This window comes from Lynx canadensis, chromosome F1, assembly GCF_007474595.2.
Source record: "Lynx canadensis isolate LIC74 chromosome F1, mLynCan4.pri.v2, whole genome shotgun sequence".
NCBI lineage: Eukaryota > Metazoa > Chordata > Mammalia > Carnivora > Felidae > Lynx > Lynx canadensis.
The window spans coordinates 14,672,150-14,691,051 of record NC_044319.2 but is presented as its reverse complement, the minus strand read 5'-3'; the positions used below and the strand labels follow the sequence as shown (position 1 = coordinate 14,691,051).

The 18,902-nt window shown below is 35.9% G+C and overlaps 1 protein-coding gene across 5 annotated transcripts in view; it reads right to left on the bottom strand.

Annotated features, from left to right (window-relative positions):
* The window catches only part of SUCO (SUN domain containing ossification factor), a 92,895-nt gene that overhangs the window by 7,896 nt on the left and 66,097 nt on the right, over positions 1-18,902 (bottom strand). For 4 of the 5 annotated variants that reach the window (XM_030302300.1, XM_030302298.1, XM_030302297.1 and 1 more), the window contains 4 exons: positions 16,173-16,260; positions 13,250-13,354; positions 10,844-10,998; positions 10,264-10,355 (listed from right to left, as the gene is read on the bottom strand). In XM_030302300.1, the coding sequence (XP_030158160.1) occupies positions 10,264-10,355; positions 10,844-10,998; positions 13,250-13,354; positions 16,173-16,260 (440 nt within the window). Of the gene's footprint in view, positions 1-9,380; positions 9,957-10,263; positions 10,356-10,843; positions 10,999-13,249; positions 13,355-16,172; positions 16,261-18,902 lie in introns of those variants that run through there. The other variant, XM_030302301.1, reaches the window with a different exon arrangement.

Genomic DNA, 18,902 nt, shown 5'->3' with positions numbered 1-18,902 from the left:
CCTTTACCACCACACCTCACCACTATGTTATACCCCACCTTTCAACAAATAATTACACGGCATTTTAAAAATAAATAAACAAAATTAATAACTCAGGCAACAACAGATGTTGGCGAGGATGCGGAGAAAGAGGATTTCTTTTGCACTGCTGGTGGGAATGCAAACTGGTGCGGCTCTGGAAAACAGCATGGAGGGTCCTCAAAAAATTAAAAATAAAACCACCCTACGACCCAGCAATTGCACTACTAGGTACTTATCCAAAGGATACAAGTGTGCTATTTCAAAGGAACACATGCACCCAAACGTTTATAGCAGCACTACTGACAATAACCAAAGTGTGTTAAGAGCCCAATGTCCATCAACTGATGAATGGATAAAGAACATGTGGTGTATACATACAATGGAATAATACTTGGCGATCAAGAAAGAATGAAATCTTGCCATTTGCAACAATATGGATGGAACTAGAGTGTATTATGCTAAGCAAAATTAGTCAGAGAAAGGCAAATGCCATATGACTTTGCTCCTATGTGGAATTTAAGATACACAACAGATGAACACAGGGGAAGAGAAGGAAAAATAAGATAAAAACAGAGAGGGAGGCAAACCATAAGAGACTCTTAAATACACAGAACAAACTAAGGGTTACTGGAGGGGTGTTGGGTGGGGGGATGGGCTAAATGGATGATGGGCATTAAGGAGGCCACTTGCTGGGATGAGCACTGGATGTCACATGTAAGTGATGAATCACTGAATTCTACTCCTGAAACCAACACTGCACTGTATATTAACTAACTTGAATTTAAATAAAATCCTGGAAAAAGAAATCACACACACAAATACAAAAAGCAAAGAAAAAAAAGAAAAAAAAACCTAGAATTGAATATCCAAAAAGTGCAGGACAACTACAAAATGTGTAACATGTGTGTAATGAGCATACCAGAAGGACAAGAATAAGAGAAAGGAAAAGAAAGATCTGAAGTAATAAAGAATGAGAATTTCCCCCAAATTAATGCCAGACACCAAAACCCAGATCTAGGAAGCTCAGACAACACAAGGCAGAAAAAATGCCAAAACACTACACCTAGACATATCACATACAAACTTCAAAAAAATCAAAGATACAGAAAAACTCCTGAAAAGTCAGAAGAAAAACACACCTCACTAGAAGAGCAAAGACAAGTTACCTCTGACTTTTCCTCAGAAATCATGCAAGAGAGTGAACGAAATACTTAAAGTATTGAGAGAAAAAACAAACCAATCTAGAATTCTATATCCTATGAAATTATCCTTCACAAGTGAGGGAGGAATGCTTTCTCAGACAAGCAAAAAATTGAGGGATTTGTTGCAATAAACCTGCCTTGCAAAAAAATGTTAAAATTAGTTCTTCAGAAAGTTAGAGAACAATATAGGTCAGAAACTGATATCTACATAAAGAAAGGAAGAGCTTCAAAGAAGGAATAATTAAAGGTAAAATCAACCTTTTTCTTAATCTTAATTGATCTAACAGATAACAGTTTGTTCAAAACAGTAATAGCAAAAATGTATTTGAATATGCTTATGTATATATATATGCTTCCATGGAAGTGAAGTGAATGACAGCAAGGGATGGATGGGAGAAATTACAAATATTTTGACAAAAAAAGAAAAAGAGAAAAAAAACATTTTGTTATTATAAAATAGTTGTACTACCCATGAAGTGGTATAGTGTTATTTGAAAGTAGACTTGAATTAGTTGTAAATGTATATTGCAAACTCTAGGGCAACCACTAGGAAAAGTAATAGAACCGAGAAAATATGTACAATGCTGAATTAAAAGCACAAAAGGCAGAGAAAGTACGAAAGACAAAATTGGTGGGGGGGTGCCTGGGTGGCTCAGTTTAAGCGTCCGACTTCGGCTCAGGTCATGGTCTCACGGTTTGTGAGTTCGAGCCCCACACTGGGCTCTGTGCTGACAGCTCAAAGCCTGGAGCCTGCTTCGGATTCTGTGTATCTCTCTCTCTTTGCTCCTCCCCTGCTCATGCTATCTCTCTCTCTCAAAAATAAACATTTTTTAAAAATTCAGAAAGACAAAATTGGAACAAAGAATAAGGACAACAAATAATAAACATGGTAAATATTAATCCAACTATATCAACAATCACTTTAAACATCAACAGTCTAAATACACCAATTTAAAGACAAAGATTGTAAGAGCTGATCAAAACACAAGATGCAACTATATGTTGTTTTCAAGAACCTGGTTTAATTTTTTAAAACATTTATATACAGTGTTATATAAGTTTCAGGTGTACAGTATAATGATTCAACAATTGAATACATTACTCTGTGTTCATCAGGTATACTCTTTATTCTCTTTACCTATTATACTCATCCCCCATACCCATCTTCCATCTGACAACCACCAGTTTGTTCTGTATATTTAAGAGTCTCTTTTTTCTTTCTCTGTTTCTTAAATTCCACATGAGTAAAATCATAGGCATTTGTCTTTCTCTGTCTGATTTATTTCACTTAGCATCATACTCTTCAGGTCCATTCAGGTTGTTGCAAATGGCAAGATCTCATGCTTTCTTACAGCTGAGTAACATTCCATGTATATATATACTCCAAATCTTTATTCATTCATCTATGGATAGACACAGGTTTTTTTCCATATCTTGGCAATTGTAAATAATGCTGCAATAAACATAAGGATGCATATATCTTTTCAAATTAGTGTTTTCATTTTCTTTGAGTAAATATCCAGTAGTGGAATTACTGGATCATATGGTAATTCTGTTTTTAATTTTTTGAGGAACCTTCATACTGTTTCCACAGTGGTTACACCAGTTTGCATTCCCACCAACAGTGCATGAGGGCTCCTTTTTCTCCATATCCTTGCCAACACTTGTTGTTTCTTGTGCTTTTGATTTTAGCCATTCTGACAGGTATGAAGCAGTTATCTCATTATGGTTTTGATTTGCGTTTCTCTGATGATTAGTGATGTTGAACATCTTTTCATGTGTTTGTTGGCTATCTGTAGGTCTTCTATGGGAAAATGTCTACTCAAGTTCTCTGCCCAATTTTAATTGCATTATTTGGGTTTCATGATGTTGAGTTGTATAAAATCTTTATATATTTTGCAAATTAATGATCACTTGGAAATATCTTCTCACATTCAGTAGGTTGCCTTATCACTTTGTTCATGGTTTTCTTTGCTGTACAATAGCTTTTTTTTTTTTTAATTTTTTTTTCAATGTTTTTTATTTATTTTTGGGACAGAGAGAGACAGAGCATGAACGGGGGAGGGGCAGAGACAGAGGGAGACACAGAATTGGAAACAGGCTCCAGGCTCCGAGCCATCAGCCCAGAGCCCGACGCGGGGCTCGAACTCACAGACCGCGAGATCGTGACCTGGCTGATGTCGGACGCTTAACCGACTGCGCCACCCAGGCGCCCCTACAATAGCTTTTTATTTTGATGTAGTCCCAATACTTTAACTTTGCTTTTGTTTCCCTTGCCTATCTAGACTATCTATCTAGAAAAATGTTTCTATGGCCAATGTCAAAGAAATTACTGCCTATGTTCTTTTTAAAATATTTCTTTTAAGAGTTTTATGGTTTCAGATCTCACATTTTAGAACTTTACTCTATTTTCAGTTTATTTTTGTGGATGGTGTAAGAAAGTAGTCCACCTCCATTCTTCTGCATGTAGTTGTCTGGTTTTCCTAGCACCATTTGTTGAAAAGACTGTCTTTTCCCCATGGTATATTCTTGCCTCCTTTGTCATATATTAACTGACCATATAGGCATGGATTTATTTCTGGGCTCTCTACTCTGTTCCATTGACATATGTGTCTATTTTTGTGCCATAACTATACTGTTTTGATTACTATGGCTTTGCGGTATATCTTGAAATCTGGGATTGTGATGCTTCCAGCTTTGTTCCTCTTTTTCAAGATTGCTTTAGCTATTTCGGATCCTTGTGGTTCCATACAAATGTTAGTATTATTTGTTCCAGTTCTGTGAAAATTGTTGTTGGTATTTTGATAGGGATTGCATTAAATCTATAGATTGCTTTGGGTAGTATGGACATTTTTACAATATTGGTTCTTCCAACCCATGAGCATGGAATATCTTTCCATTTGTTTGTGCCATCTTCAATTTCTTTCATCAGTGTTTTATAGTTTTCAGAGTACAGGTCTTTTAGCTCCTTGGTTCAGTTTATTCTTATGTATTTTATTATTTTTGGTGCAATTGTAAATGGGATTATTTTCACAAGAAACCCATTTTAAATATAAAGGTATAGATTAAAAGTATAGGGATAAAGAAAGATATACCATGCTAACACAAATAAAAAAAAAGCAGAGTTAGGAATATTAATTTCATACCGAGCAGATTTCAGAAAAAGGTAATTATCAGGGATAAAGAGCAGCATTTCATAATGATAAAGAGGTTAATACTGCAAGAGGATATAGGTAGAGGCTTTAATACCTATCTATCAGAAATGGACAGATCCAGGGAAAATGAATAAGCACACAGCTAATCTCAATAATACCAAAATCTATTGTATTTCTACATACCAGCAATACACACACACACACACACACACACACACACACACGATACCATTTACCAGCATCAAAAAATACTCTAGGAATAAAGCTCCCAAAAGTTTGACCTTTTTAGAGTAAACAGAGATAATGCTTATATCCTTCCCAAACTGATATTCAGTTACTGTAATCTCAATTAAATTTTGTTTGTGATGAAACATTTAGTAGATAATTCTGAATTTATATGAAAACATAAACAGTCAATAATGGCCAAGAAACCCAAAATAAATGAATATATTTATATAAAATTTTACGTTGGAATTCCTACCGAAGGTCACATACAAAAAAATCAATTCTAAGTAGATTAAAGAACTAAAAATAAAAACTGAAGTAAATATTTAAAAGAAAATTATAACAGTATCATCCATAAACCTGGAGAAAAAAATTCTGTTTAACAGGAGATAAAAAGCACTAACCACCATTTTTTGAGGAATGGGGGGAAAAAACCCATATATTTGATTACATTGAAATCAAGAGGAGCTTCTCTTATTTAAAAGACTCCAATTATAAGACAAATCTCAAAGTGAAATAAAATATCTGCAACATATTTAACCAACCAATGAGTATGATTACAATCTTAAAAATTATAAACCAGTACAAAAGAGATAAACAATCTAACAGAAGAACAGGCAAAAAACTTACAGTTGTCCAGGAAAGTCAAATGACTAAAAGGCATAAGTAAAGTTGTTCAACTTCATTAGTAATCAGGCAAATGCAAATTATAACTGTGATAAGATTAACGAACACTTTACAACCTGAGAATCCGGTGTTTGTTGGCAAGAATGTAGAATAATGGAAATTCTCAAGGCACTAGTAGAAGCATACTCTGTTATGACCACTTTGGAAAAGTCTACCATTATCTGTTCATTTGAAGATAAACATGACCTACAACCCAGCAGTGTTAAATATAAGTAATATTCCTAGAGAAACTCATACAACTATGTTCCAGTATACAAAGGAATGTTTACAGCAGCATTACTTATAATAGCCCCAACTGTAAGTAGCAGTAGAATGGATAAATACACTGTGAACTGGTCAGTTACTGAAATACTATACAATATTGAAATGGGATGCAATCATGTATATGAATCTCCTTCTCTCTGCCCCTCCCCCACTTGTGTTTTTTCTCTCTCTCCCTCCCTCCCTCAAAATAAAGAATAAAAAAAAAACATTAGAATTAATAAATGGATTTAGGAAAGTTGCAGGATACAAAATCAACACAAAAATCAGCTGTATTTCTATACTTTAATGATGAACAATCCAAAAAGGAAATTAAGAAAACAATTCCATTGATAAAAGTATCAAAAAGAATAAACTACTTAGGAATAAGCCTAAGAATGTGTAAGAAAAGTACAAAATATTGATGGAAGAAATTAAGGAAGATACAAACAAATGAGAAGACATCTCACGTTCATGACTGGAACACTTAATACTGTCCATACTAAACAATGCCCATACTACCAAAATAATCTACAGATTCAGCCTAATCCCCACCAAAGTCCCAACAATATTTTTTTTTGTTGAAATAGAAAAATACATCCTAAAATTTATATTGAATCTCAAGGAACCTCAGATAGAAAAAGCCATTTTGAAAAAGATGAATGGAGTTTGAGGGCTCACACCCCTGATTTCAAAATGTGTTACAAAGCTACAGTCAAAACGGTGTGACACTAAGAGAGATAAGTAGACCAATGGAATAAAGAACGCAGAAATAAACTCTTACACATATGGTCAAATAATCTTCAACAAAAGTAACAAGACCGGTCAATGGGGGAAAAAACAGTTTCTTCAACAAATGGTACTGGGAAAAGTGGATACTGACATGCAAAAGAATGAAGTTGGACCTTACCTTACACAATATATAAAAGTTAACTCAAAATGGATTAAAGATCTAAGGTGTAAAATTATAAACTTCCTATAAGAAAACATAGGGGAAACTTCATGACACGAGACTTGGAAATGATTTCTTGGATATGACATCTAAAGTATAGGCAACAAAAGCAGAAATAGACAAATGAGACCTCGTCAAACTTAAAAACATTTGTCCATCAAAGAACAAAATCGAGAGTGAAAAAATGATCCAAGGAATGGGAAAATACATTTGCAAATCATGTATCTCATAAGGGATTAATATCCAGAATATATAAAGAAATTAACAAAAAATCCAAATAGAAGGAAAATAAAAACAGAGAGGGAGGCAAACCATAAGAGACTCTTTTTTTCTTAAAGTTTATTTTTGAGAGAGAGAGAGAGAGAGAGAGAGCAAGCTGGGGTGGGGCAGAGAGAGGGAGACACAGAATCTGAAGCAGGCTCCAGACTCTGAGCTGTCAGCCCAGAGCCCAACACAGGGATTGAACCCATGAACTGTGAGATCATGACCTGAGACGAAATCGGCCGCTTAACCGACTGAGCCACACAGGTGCCCCTAGACTCTTAAATACAGAGAACAAACTGAGGCTTGCTGGAGGGGAGGTGGGATGGGCTAAATGGGGGATGGGCATTAAGGAGGGCACTTGCTGGGATAAGCACTGGGTGTTACACATAAGTGATGAATCACTAAATTCTATTTCTGAAACCATGATTACACTATATGTTAACTAACTTGGATTTAAATAAAGTTAAAAAAGAAAAATATCAAATAAAAAAGTTTTTTAACTGGGCAAAGGATATTTCTCCAAAGATGATTTACAAATGTCCACCAAGCACATGAAAAGACGCTCAACATTTCTATCTGAGAAATGCAAATCAAAACCACAATGAGAATTCACCACACCCATTAGGATGACTACTATCCAAAAAACAAAAACAAACAAACAAACAAAAACAAGTGTTGGTGAGGATGTGGAGAAAATTGTAACCCTCGTATACTGCTAGAGAGATTGTATAATAGGCAGCCACTATAGAAAACAGTGGAAAGTTTCCTCAAAAAATAAAACTACCAGGGCACCTGGATGGCTCAGTCGATTAAGTGTCTGACTTCAGCTCAAGTCACGATCTCACGGTTGTGAGTTCGAGCCCCGCGTCAGGCTCTGTGCTGACAGCTCCGAGCCTGGAGTATGCTTCCGATTCTGTGTCTCCATCTCTCTCTGCCCCTCCCCTACTTGTGCTCTCTGTTTTCCTCTCTTAAAAATAAGCATTAAAATAAATATTTTTAATAAAAAATAAAAAAAATAAAACTACCAGATGATATAGCAATCCAATGTCTGAGTATACATACAGAAGAACTGAAAGCAAGGTCTTAAAGAGATATTTGCAGACTCATGTTCATATCAGCAATATTCACAATAGCCAAGAGCTGGAAACAATCTAAATGCCTATCAACAGATGAAATAAACAAATTGTGGTGTATCTGAAAACAGAATATTACTGAGTCTTAGAAAGAAAGGAAATTTGGTCGCATGTACGTGGATGAACCCAGAGGACATGATGTTCAGTGAAAAAAACCAGTCACAGAAAAACAAATACTTTATGATTAATATATTTCCATGAGGTACATAAAGTAATAAAATTCATCCGGCACCCTAAGTTCTCCATCTTAATCTGGGTATTGTCATACAGGTGTGTTCATTTGGTTTATGAAAATTCATCAAGCTTTGGCTAACAGACACATGAAAACATGTTCAACAGCACTCATCATCAGGGAAATACAAATCAAAACCACAATGAAATACCACCTCCCCCCTGTCAGAATGGCTAAAATGAACAATTTAGGCAACAACATATGTTGGTGAGGATGCGGAGAAAGAGGAACGCTTTTGCACCGCTGGTGGGAATGCAAGCTGGTGCAGCTACTCTGGAAAAGTGTGGAGGTTTCTCAAAAAATTAAAAATAGAACTACCCTACAATCCAGCAATTACACTACTAGGTATTTATCCAAAGGATACAGGTGTGCTGTTTCAAAGGGGCACATGCACCCTAATGTTTATAGCAGTGCTATGGACAATAGCCATATGGAAAGAGCCCAAATGTCCATTGACTGATGAATGGATAAAGAAGATGCGGTATATATACACAATGGAGTATTACTCGGCAATCAAAAAGAATGAAATCTTTCCATTTGGAACTACGTGGATGGAACTAGACTGTATTATGCTAAACAAAATTAATCAGAGAAAGACAAGTATCACATGACTTCACTCAAATGGAATTTAAGATACAAAACAGTTGAACGTAAGGGAAAGGAAGCAAAAATAATATAAAAACTGGGAGGGGGAAAAACATAAGAGACTCTTAAATACAGAGAATAAACTGAGGGTTGCTGAAGGGGTTTTTGGTGGGGGATGAGCTAAATGGGCAAGAGGCATTAAGGAAGGCATTTGGGATGAGCACTGGGTATTATATATAGGAGATGAATCACTGGATTATACTCCTGAAATCATTATTGCGCTATATGCTAACTAACTTGGATGTAAATTTTAAAAAAATAAAGTAAAATAATTAAAAAAAAAAAGAAAATTCACCAAGCTTTACATGTAATTACATTTTCTTACATGTAACACTTCAATCAAAAATTTCAGTTATAGGGGTGCCTGGGTGGTTCAGTCAGTTAAGCTTCCGACTCTTGATCTCGGCTCAGGTCATGATCTCATGGGTTTGTGAGTTCAAGGCCAACATTGGGCTGCACACGGTCAGCGCAGAGCCTGCTTAGGATTCTCTCCCTCTCCCTGTGTCCCTCCCCTGCTTACACACACTCACACTCTCTCTCTCTCTCTCGGTCTCTCAGAATAAGTAAATAAACTTAAAAATAAATTAAAAAATTTTTTTCAGTTATAGTAAAAAATCAGCCAACAGAAGAAAAAGAGAAAAAGGCAGGAAGAAAGAAGAGGTTTACTAATCGTAAGTAAGCACATATGTAATGGGTTAAATCAGTAAAGCTTTGTGATAACAGTAAAACCAGTGATGCTCAGCAATGATCACTCAAATGAGTTAGTCAGCTGAAACATGTTGCTGCATACTAAGTCCTAAAGAAAGGGGAGCCAATAATTGAGAAAGCATTCCTAACTGAAATATACAATTAATTTGGTTATTTTAATACTGCTATAAATATAAGTCTCTTAATAAGTACTAATTACAAAAAATAATAATAAGTACAAATTACAAAAGAACGGATACAGAAAAACAGCCACTCAGTACATATTCATTCATTTGAATTTAAGTATTGAGTGTCAGACAATGGAACGCTATTATAGACCCTGGCCTATAAATAAGAGGTAGACTAGATTTTTTTTCAGAAAGTGCCTCATGGTCCTAAACTAGAGACAAAAGGGGTCCTACCTGTACAAGAAGAGGAGGCAGATAAGCACAGGATGCTATGGGAGCACATTCAGGTTTTCCAAATCTGTTGAACTTTCTCAAACATCCCTTTCTAAAAAGAAATACTTCTAAACAGGAGCAGGTGCAAATAAAGCTACCAATGGCTAATTAAACTAAGCCCCCCTTCCCCACCCTCTAGGCTTTTAGGAACAAAGATATATATATATATATATATATATATATATATATATATATATAAAGTGTGAAAATGATAAGGCAGCTTTGACACAGCACAAACACAAAGGTTACTTGTACCCACTATTCTGTTGCAGATGGTTTCGAACAAAACACTGACATTATACTTATGCCAGAAGTAAGCCACATTCATGTGTATGTATACATATTACACAAAAATCTACCTTCTTTGCCAGTTAACTGTAGGGACTTGGATCTGATGAGTGGGAATGAGGTTCTCCTTTTCAAATTCATATCATCATAGGAAGAGAAACACCTAAAACATGAAGAAAAACCAACACTGAGAACAGGGTAAACTACATATAATTTACTCTGCAGTTGGAGCTTGATGGAAGCTATCGAGAATTAAACACGCCCCAGAATACTGATCTCTAGTGTAACACTCCACTTATTGTTTATTATGTGTAAAAAAAAAAAAAAAAAAAAAAAAACTTTAAAGGTCATTCTCTAAAAGGTGCTATATTAAAATATCTATTATCCTCTCCCTTTGAATTCCACATTCGAGCATCCTTTACAACCAAAACATTTCAAGGGTATGCACTTCCTATTAGTGTTTTCTCTTTAATCTGGGCTACAGAACCTTCCAGGTACAGGACCATCTCTCTAGTTCCAATGATGTTTTAACACTGCAGTTGTAAGACAATCATATGGGGGAAAAATTATCTCAGTATTCCTTTATTCTGTCAAATTTCTCAAAAATGTAAAAAACACAGTAAAAAATGTGAAATAAGATGCTGATATTACCTTTTAGGGCTTGGATATTGATTACTTTTAGGAAGTTTTGAAATATAATCTCCATCAAATTGAGAGGGGTTTCGACAGCGCTGCATACAAAGCATCAGTCCCAAGACAACACAGAGAACCAAAGATATGACAAGATAGCTCTGTCGATCTGAAACCTGATGGAAAAGGATTTAATAATTATTACATAGTTTATATATTATTAAATATTATATTAGCATTAAATTTTGTTATATTATTATTATAGTATAAAAATTATACTAGGAAAAAATATAGTGGGATATAAAAATCAAAAGACAAATCATTTTTAACATTTTTAAAATGTATTTCCAAATGATAAAATGTAAGGCATGTTCTTAGAAAACGTACTACTGTGAGGCAATGTCTTTTTCTTCTTTCTCCCCCCCAATTCTTTGAACGTTTTCAAACCTAAGGAAAACTTTAAAAAATAGCACAATGAGCATATTCATGCCTTTCACACTATGTTCACCAAAGTTAACATTTTGCCACATCTGCTGTGTCTTTCCATCTGTACTATTTCCTCAGGGAGGGAAAAAAAAATCTTGCTCCTGCCCAGTCTTTGTCGTCTTACAATACTGAACCAGCAATCACCCAGTTATTTAAGCCAAAAACGTGGGGATCATCCTTAGTTGCTTGTCCCAGACATCCAATCTTTCAGTAAGGCTTGTCATTCTCTTAAATATTTCCTGAACACAACTTCACACTGTTATCCACTTCTAACATCTCAGTCCAAACCAACATCACCTCACTCGGGTTACTGAAACTGCATCCTAACTGGTTTCCTCCTCACTTCTGCTCTTGCTGTTCCCCAAGAGGCAATTCTCCACAGGACAACAAATGGGGAGCTTGTCAAAGTGTTGTCAGTGAGACGACCCACGTCACTTCTTAATTCTTTCCAATGACTTGCAATGATCAGAATAAAATTTAAACTCTACATTGCCTACTAAGGCCTACATGACTGGATCCCTGACCCTCCTTCCCCTCATTCACTCCGCTCCAACCATGCCAGCTTTCTTTCTACCCTCAGACACATTACACTATTTCTTTCTTTCTTTTTTTAATTTTAGTTTATTTTTTTGAGAGAGAGAGACCGATTAGGGGAGGAACAGAGAGAGAGGCAGAGAGGATCTCACACAGGCTTTGCACTGTCAATACAGAGCCCAAAGCAGGGCTTGAACCCACGAACCATGAGATCATGACCTGAGTCAAAATCAAGAGTCAGACACTTGATCAACGGAGTGACATTACACTATTTCTTTTTAAAAAAAAATTTTTTTTAATGTTTATTTATTTTTGAGACAGAGAGAGACAGAGCGTGAACGGGGGAGGGGCAGAGAGAGAGGGAGACAGAATCGGAAGCAGGCTCCAGGCTCTGAGCCATCAGCCCAGAGCCCGACGTGGGGCTCGAACTCACGGACCGCGAGATCGTGACCCGGGCTGAAGTCGGACGCTTAACCGACTGAGCCACCCAGGCGCCCCATGTTACACTATTTCTAATCGTGGGTCCTTTGCCCTAGTTCTGCTAGTAACAGGTTTGTTCGGACCCTAGGCCCATGTGGCTGCTAAGTCTTCTTGAGTACTCAAGTTCTAACACCACCGCCTCAGATAAATAAGCCTTCCAAAATCACTCTAGCTAAAGGAGCAACCCTTGCCATGCCACTCCACACGCACACATTTCATTTCTATCCTACTGTCCCTAACATATATTTACTATATATATTCTCTCTCTCCCCCAGGAGAGAGGCACTTATGTGGCCAGGGACTACTCACTGCTGTATGCCCCAAGGACTACATAGCTCACACTTCATATACACTGGATGTTCAATAAATACTTAATAATTCAACAAAATTTTTGCTTTGTTAAGCAACTGAAGAAGACTTTTTGAGCTGAAAATGAAGTATCAGTGGTCTGAAAAAGGCCTAACAGAATTGACTTATAACCATATTTTAGGTAAGACCTAAAGTATGAATGCCTTGTTTTCCAAAAAGATTATCATTATTAATATATAAACTTTAAAATGCCACATCCTGGGGGCCCCTGGGTGGCTCAGTCGGTTAAGCATCCAACTTCAGCTCAGGACATGATCTTGAGGTTCGTGGGTTTGAGCCCCATGTCGGGCTCTGTGCTGACAGCTCAGAGCCTGGAGCCTGCTTCGGATTCTCGGTCCCCTTCTCTCTCTGCCCCACCTGCGCTTGTACTCTCTCTCTCAAAATAAATATTAAAAAAAAATTTTTATAAAATGCCACATTCTGGTGTTGTGAACAAGTTCTCTATAAATGACAATTTTGTTTGGTTAAAGATCTTAGACACTACATTCTTAAGAATCTTGTCTTTATGACAACCTCTACATATGCAGTTTGTCTTACAACAGCAGCAATAACAATTACCTCACGTTGTAATTCTGCTACTGTTGTCGATAGGTTTGAAACAAGCTGTGTCATGTTGGTCAATTGTGCCTGTAGTAACTGGATGGCTTCAGTTTGCCGCTGATCCTATGATAAAGAAAGAAATAAGTATTATTTTTGAGTGTGTGCAAGTTTCATCTGTACTTTAAATATGTTGTAAATTCAAGTAAAAACACCTGGAAAAATTACTAAGTTCCTCAAGAATTAAAAAAAAAAACATATTAATAGCAAGCTCTTAATGAATGAATATGGTAAAGTGTAACCAGAAATTTAAAAAAAAACAAAACAAAAAAAGAATCTGAGATTGTTGAACCCTCCTTCCCCTCTCCCTCCAAGAAATCATGTTGCCATTTACTGCTACCATGTAGAATACTGTCTAATAGAAGTTAATAAAATACTTTTCAAGTTAATTTGGGCTCCATATGTATAAACAAGCATATACTCAGCTATATGCAAAACATTTCGTCAAATACGTGTTTTTCAACCAAAGCACAAAAACATGTTGAAAATTTTTTGAAAAATGTTTTTGTATATAAAGCAGGCTCACAGCAAGCTTTTAAAAGTTCTATTTTATTGCACATTAGGATGGAACTTAGGATGTCACATAATCAAAAACCCACAACTGATGAGCTTGTCAATGCTAAACTAATCCCCAATGAAAATAAATCAATCAAAACACCTATCTTTCCAGCTTAGATAATCAACAAACATGTCTTTATTTAAAATATCATTTGCATGTATATTTTAGGGAAATATGCATCATACTCATGGTCAGGAACCTATATCAGGGACACTGTACTGAAAATTTCAACTTACTAATGAATTTGGGGAAGAGGAAAACAGGACAGAAAGTAAAAGAAATCTACCACTCTGTAGGATGCTGTATGAAATAGCCATATAACCATTTATCATTCCAGAGTACGTTTTTCGAATTTAGATTTAAATAAATTTTTCGAGGCACCTGGGTGGCTCAGTCAGTTAAGCATCTGACTTCGGCTCAGGTCATGATCTCACAGCTCGTGGGTTCGCGCCCTCTGTTGGGCTCTGTGCTGACACCTCAGAGCCCGGAACCTGCTTCAGATTCTGTGTCTCCCTCTGTCTCTGCCCCTCCCCTGCTTGTGCTCTGTCTCTGTCTCTCTCTCAAAAAATAAAACAATAAAAAATTAGATTTAAATACATTTTAAATCTCAACTGTGTTGGGGGGCGGTGGGGGTTGCTTGGGGGAGATGGATGTATAAAACTGTAACAAAAAGTTTCACTTCCCTTACTGTGATACACTGGTACTTTCTATCCTACTTCCATCTTTTTAAGATGCTAAAGGTAATTCATTAAACTGTATCTTCTGACTCACATTTGACAAATACTGATAAATTCCTGACAGTTACAAACATTTAAAGAAAAAAAAACTTTGAAATTTAGTAAGTTAACACTTCTCATCAAGACTGATCTTTAATACTGTTAATAATATACAAATTATTTAAAAGTATTTAAATAAGTCTTTGAGACATAAGGCACAGATATTATATATATCGTAAAGAGAAAATACAGATGGGAAATCATTTCAACCATTAAAATCAATGAAGAACTAAATAAATATTGTGTTCACGGGTCAGAAGACAGTATGTTAAGATGTCGATTCTCCAAACTGATCTATAAATTCCAACAAAATCCCAGTTAAAATGTAAACATGTTGTTTTTGTAGAAATTGACAAGCTGATTCTAAAATCTGTATTAGCCAAAACAATTTTGGAAGAGATGAACAAAGTTGGAAGATTCACGCTATGTGACTTCAAAAGTTCCTATAAAGATACAGTAATAGTTAACAGTCTGGTATCAGCATAAAGACAGATGAACAGAACAAAATAAAGGAATAAAGGAATATTCATGTTTTTCCATCCCCATCCCCACCAAAAAATAACTTTGATCCTTACTTTGCAACACGTAAAAATTAAAATCAATCATAAACCTAATGTAAAACAAAAGCTATAAAACTTTTAGAAGAAAAGAGAGGAAAAAAATCTTTATGACTCTGGGTTAAGGTAAGATTTTATAGAGCAAAGACAAAATGGGTAAATAGGCTTCAACAAATTAAAAACTTCTGCTCTTCAAAAGATACTTTTAAGAGAAATGACAAAACAAATAATGAACTGAGAGAAAATATTTGCAAAGCATATCTCTAATAAAGGACTTGTATTCAAAATATGTAAGTAACTCAAACTTCAATGAAAAAAAACCGCTAAAGGAGGAAATTTGTATGGAACCACAATTGTAATGTGTCAGGAACTGAGAGTAAGGTGCTACTAAATTCTGAAACCTCAGGCCTCCTCACCTCATCTCATCATCCCCGAGTCCGGGATAAACTTTAGAAAAATATAGTGTTTCTTCATTGTAGTAACACACTGTAAAAACATTTAATAAACATCTGAATACTGCAATACTGAAACTGTTTCCTTAAAATCAACATGACAAGGCAATGGCCACTATTCTATGGCATCAATGCATAGCTCCAGGCAAGAGATAGAGAAAAAAAGAAATGAAAAGATATGAGGATTAAAAAAGAAGCAACACAGCTGTTCTCATCTGCAATCAGTCAGATTGTGTAGAAAACCACAGAAGATTTGAGTTTAACAAAGTCCACTGCACTTCTACCACATACACACACACAAATTTTGAAATGTAATAGGAACAATGCTCAAGAAAATTCTCTCTATAGGAGAGAGATGCAGATGCTAATAGCTAGGTAATTTCCCAAACATGACATCCTCTAACAGGCTTAAGGGGAAGAAATGAACACCTATCAAGGTGAAGAAATGAACAAATACTACATATTCTTCTTACCAGCAAGGGCCTACAGAATTCGGAAGAAATTTATATAAAAAGTAAATAAGGCTTGAAGATGACCAACCTGCTCCTCTGCTATTCTCGAAGTATTCTGAAGTTTTACTATTGTTTTATTGAAAGCCTTCTGCATTTCTTCCATTTGTTTTCGGTACCTGTGGAGTAAGAAATGATTTAAATTAGCTTTAATTTCTTATTTATTAATTTATTACCGCAAACACACTTCTGATTTCAATATTTGAGATAAATCTACTTTTTTGAAAATGACTGTTGAGGCCTGGAACACTTATAAAAGTAAAATAAAGAAGCTCCTTGAGCTATTTGCTACCTTAACATCAATTCTATGCATCTCACTGCTATCCAAGATTAGTCACGTTTTTGTTCAATTAATTTATGACAAAGGAACCAAGAATATACCATGGGGAAAGAACAGTCTCTTCAATAAATGGTGTTGGGAAAACTGGACACCCACAGGAAAAGGAATGAAAGTGGACCGCACTCTTACACCATCTACAAAAAGTAACTCAAATGGATTAAAGACTTGAATGTAAGACCTGAGATCATAAAACTCAGAAAAAAACACAGGTGGTAAGCTCCCTGACACTGATCTTGGTGATGGTTTTTCAGCTTTGACAACAAAAACAAAGACAACAAAAGCAAAAATAAACACATGGAGTCCACAACAAACTAAAAAGCTTCTGCACAGCAAAAAACCCCATTAACAAAATGAAAAGGCAACCTGCCAAGTGGGATAAAAAATTTGGAAATAATGTATCTGATTAGGGGTTAATATCCAAAATACATAAAGAACTTCTACCACTCAATAGCAAAAAATTAAACAACCCAATTAAAACACTGGCAGAGGATCTGAATAGGCCTTTTTCCAAAGAAGAAATACAGGTGGACAACAAGTACATGAAAAGATGCTCAAAATCACTAATCATCATGGAAATGCAAATCAAAATCACAATGAGAGATCACCTCATATCTATCAGTATGGCTATTACCAAAAATATAAGAAATAACATGTGCTAGTGAGGATGTAGAGAAAAGGGAACCCCTGTGCACAGTTGGTGGAAATGTAAATTGGTACAGCCACTCCAGAAAACAGTAGGGAGGTTCCTCAGAAATTAAAAATAGAACTACTATATGATCCAGTAACTCTACTTCTGAGTATTTATCTGAAGAAAATGAAAAACACTAACCTGAAAAGATATCTGCACTCCCATGTTCACTGCAGCATTATGGACAATAGCCAAGACATGGAAGCAACTTAAGTGTTCACCAAAGGATAAATGGATAAAGTAAATGTGGTATCTGTATACAATGTATTTTTCAGCCATAAAAAAAGGAAATCTTGCCACTTGCACAAATGCAAGGATGGAACCGGACGGCATTGTGCTAAGTGAAATGAATCAGAAGAATATTGTATGATCTCACTTATATGTGTAATCTAATAATAACAGTACCCTCAAACACATAGATACAAGAGAACAAACTGGTGGCTGCCAGAGGTAGGAGATGGGGGATGGGAGAAATGGATAAAGTGGGTCAAAAGGTACAAATCTCCAGTTATAAAATGAGTAAGTAATAGGGATGTAATGTACAGCATGATGACTACAGTTAATAATACTCTACCGTATATCTGAAAGTTGCTAAGAACAGATCTTAAAAGCCCTTATCACAAAGAAAGAAAATCTTGTAACTATGTAGTAAGTGAACGGTAACTAGACTTAATGTGTGATCATTTCACAATATATGCAACATTAAAACATTACATTGTATACCTGAAATTAATGTTAATTATATCTCAATTAAAAACAAAAAAATTGGGGCGCCTGGGTGGCGCAGTCGGTTAAGCGTCCGACTTCAGCCAGGTCACGATCTCGCGGTCCGTGAGTTCGAGCCCCGCGTCAGGCTCTGGGCTGATGGCTCAGAGCCTGGAGCCTGTTTCCGATTCTGTGTCTCCCTCTCTCTCTGCCCCTCCCCCGTTCACGCTCTGTCTCTCTCTGTCCCAAAAATAAATAAAAAACAAAACAAACAAACAAAAAAAAACAAAAAAAAACAAAAAAATTATTAGTAATTTCTGTGGTTCCCTTAAGGCAGCTGATGGGTCAGGGAGAAGCAGGTGTGAGGTACCTACCTATGTGGGCATGCATGCACATGCACAAACAATTTGCCAATAAATTGTATATATGGATTAGGAGGAAACCCATTGGGACAGAATGATGACCTTAGTGACATCTCATTAGAGGCATCTTGATTTAAAAGGAGTAGGGAAAGGTGGTGTTTCAGATACTCTGGACATTTATTGCCTAGGTGTTGTTGGAAAAGAAGTCCTGAGAAAACCAGACACTTAAGGGATAAAAAAGAGCAAACAAGTACAGGGAAAAAGAAGAACTATGACTGGGGCTCTAATCACTGCATAAGCACACTGGCACTTATGAGCACAAGAGCATAAATTATCACAACTAGAACTAAGATTCTAAGACATGAAAGACTGCAAATGTTGCCTAATCATCCAGTTCAGTCCACTTTAGTCTTCACTTACTTAAACTCTTAATTGATATCTTATCTAGTTTCACTAAGAACTGCAACATCCAGTTTATATAGGTATTACATATACAGTATAGATACACATGTTATATAATACTATAATGTCCCCATGAGTACTGTGGGAACCAAACAGTAAAAGTGGCTGAAGTTAAACAACAGAAGAAAGGAGAAACTGATTAAATTCAAACTTGTTGTCACCCTAATATATATAGATAGATAGATATAGATGATATAGATATAG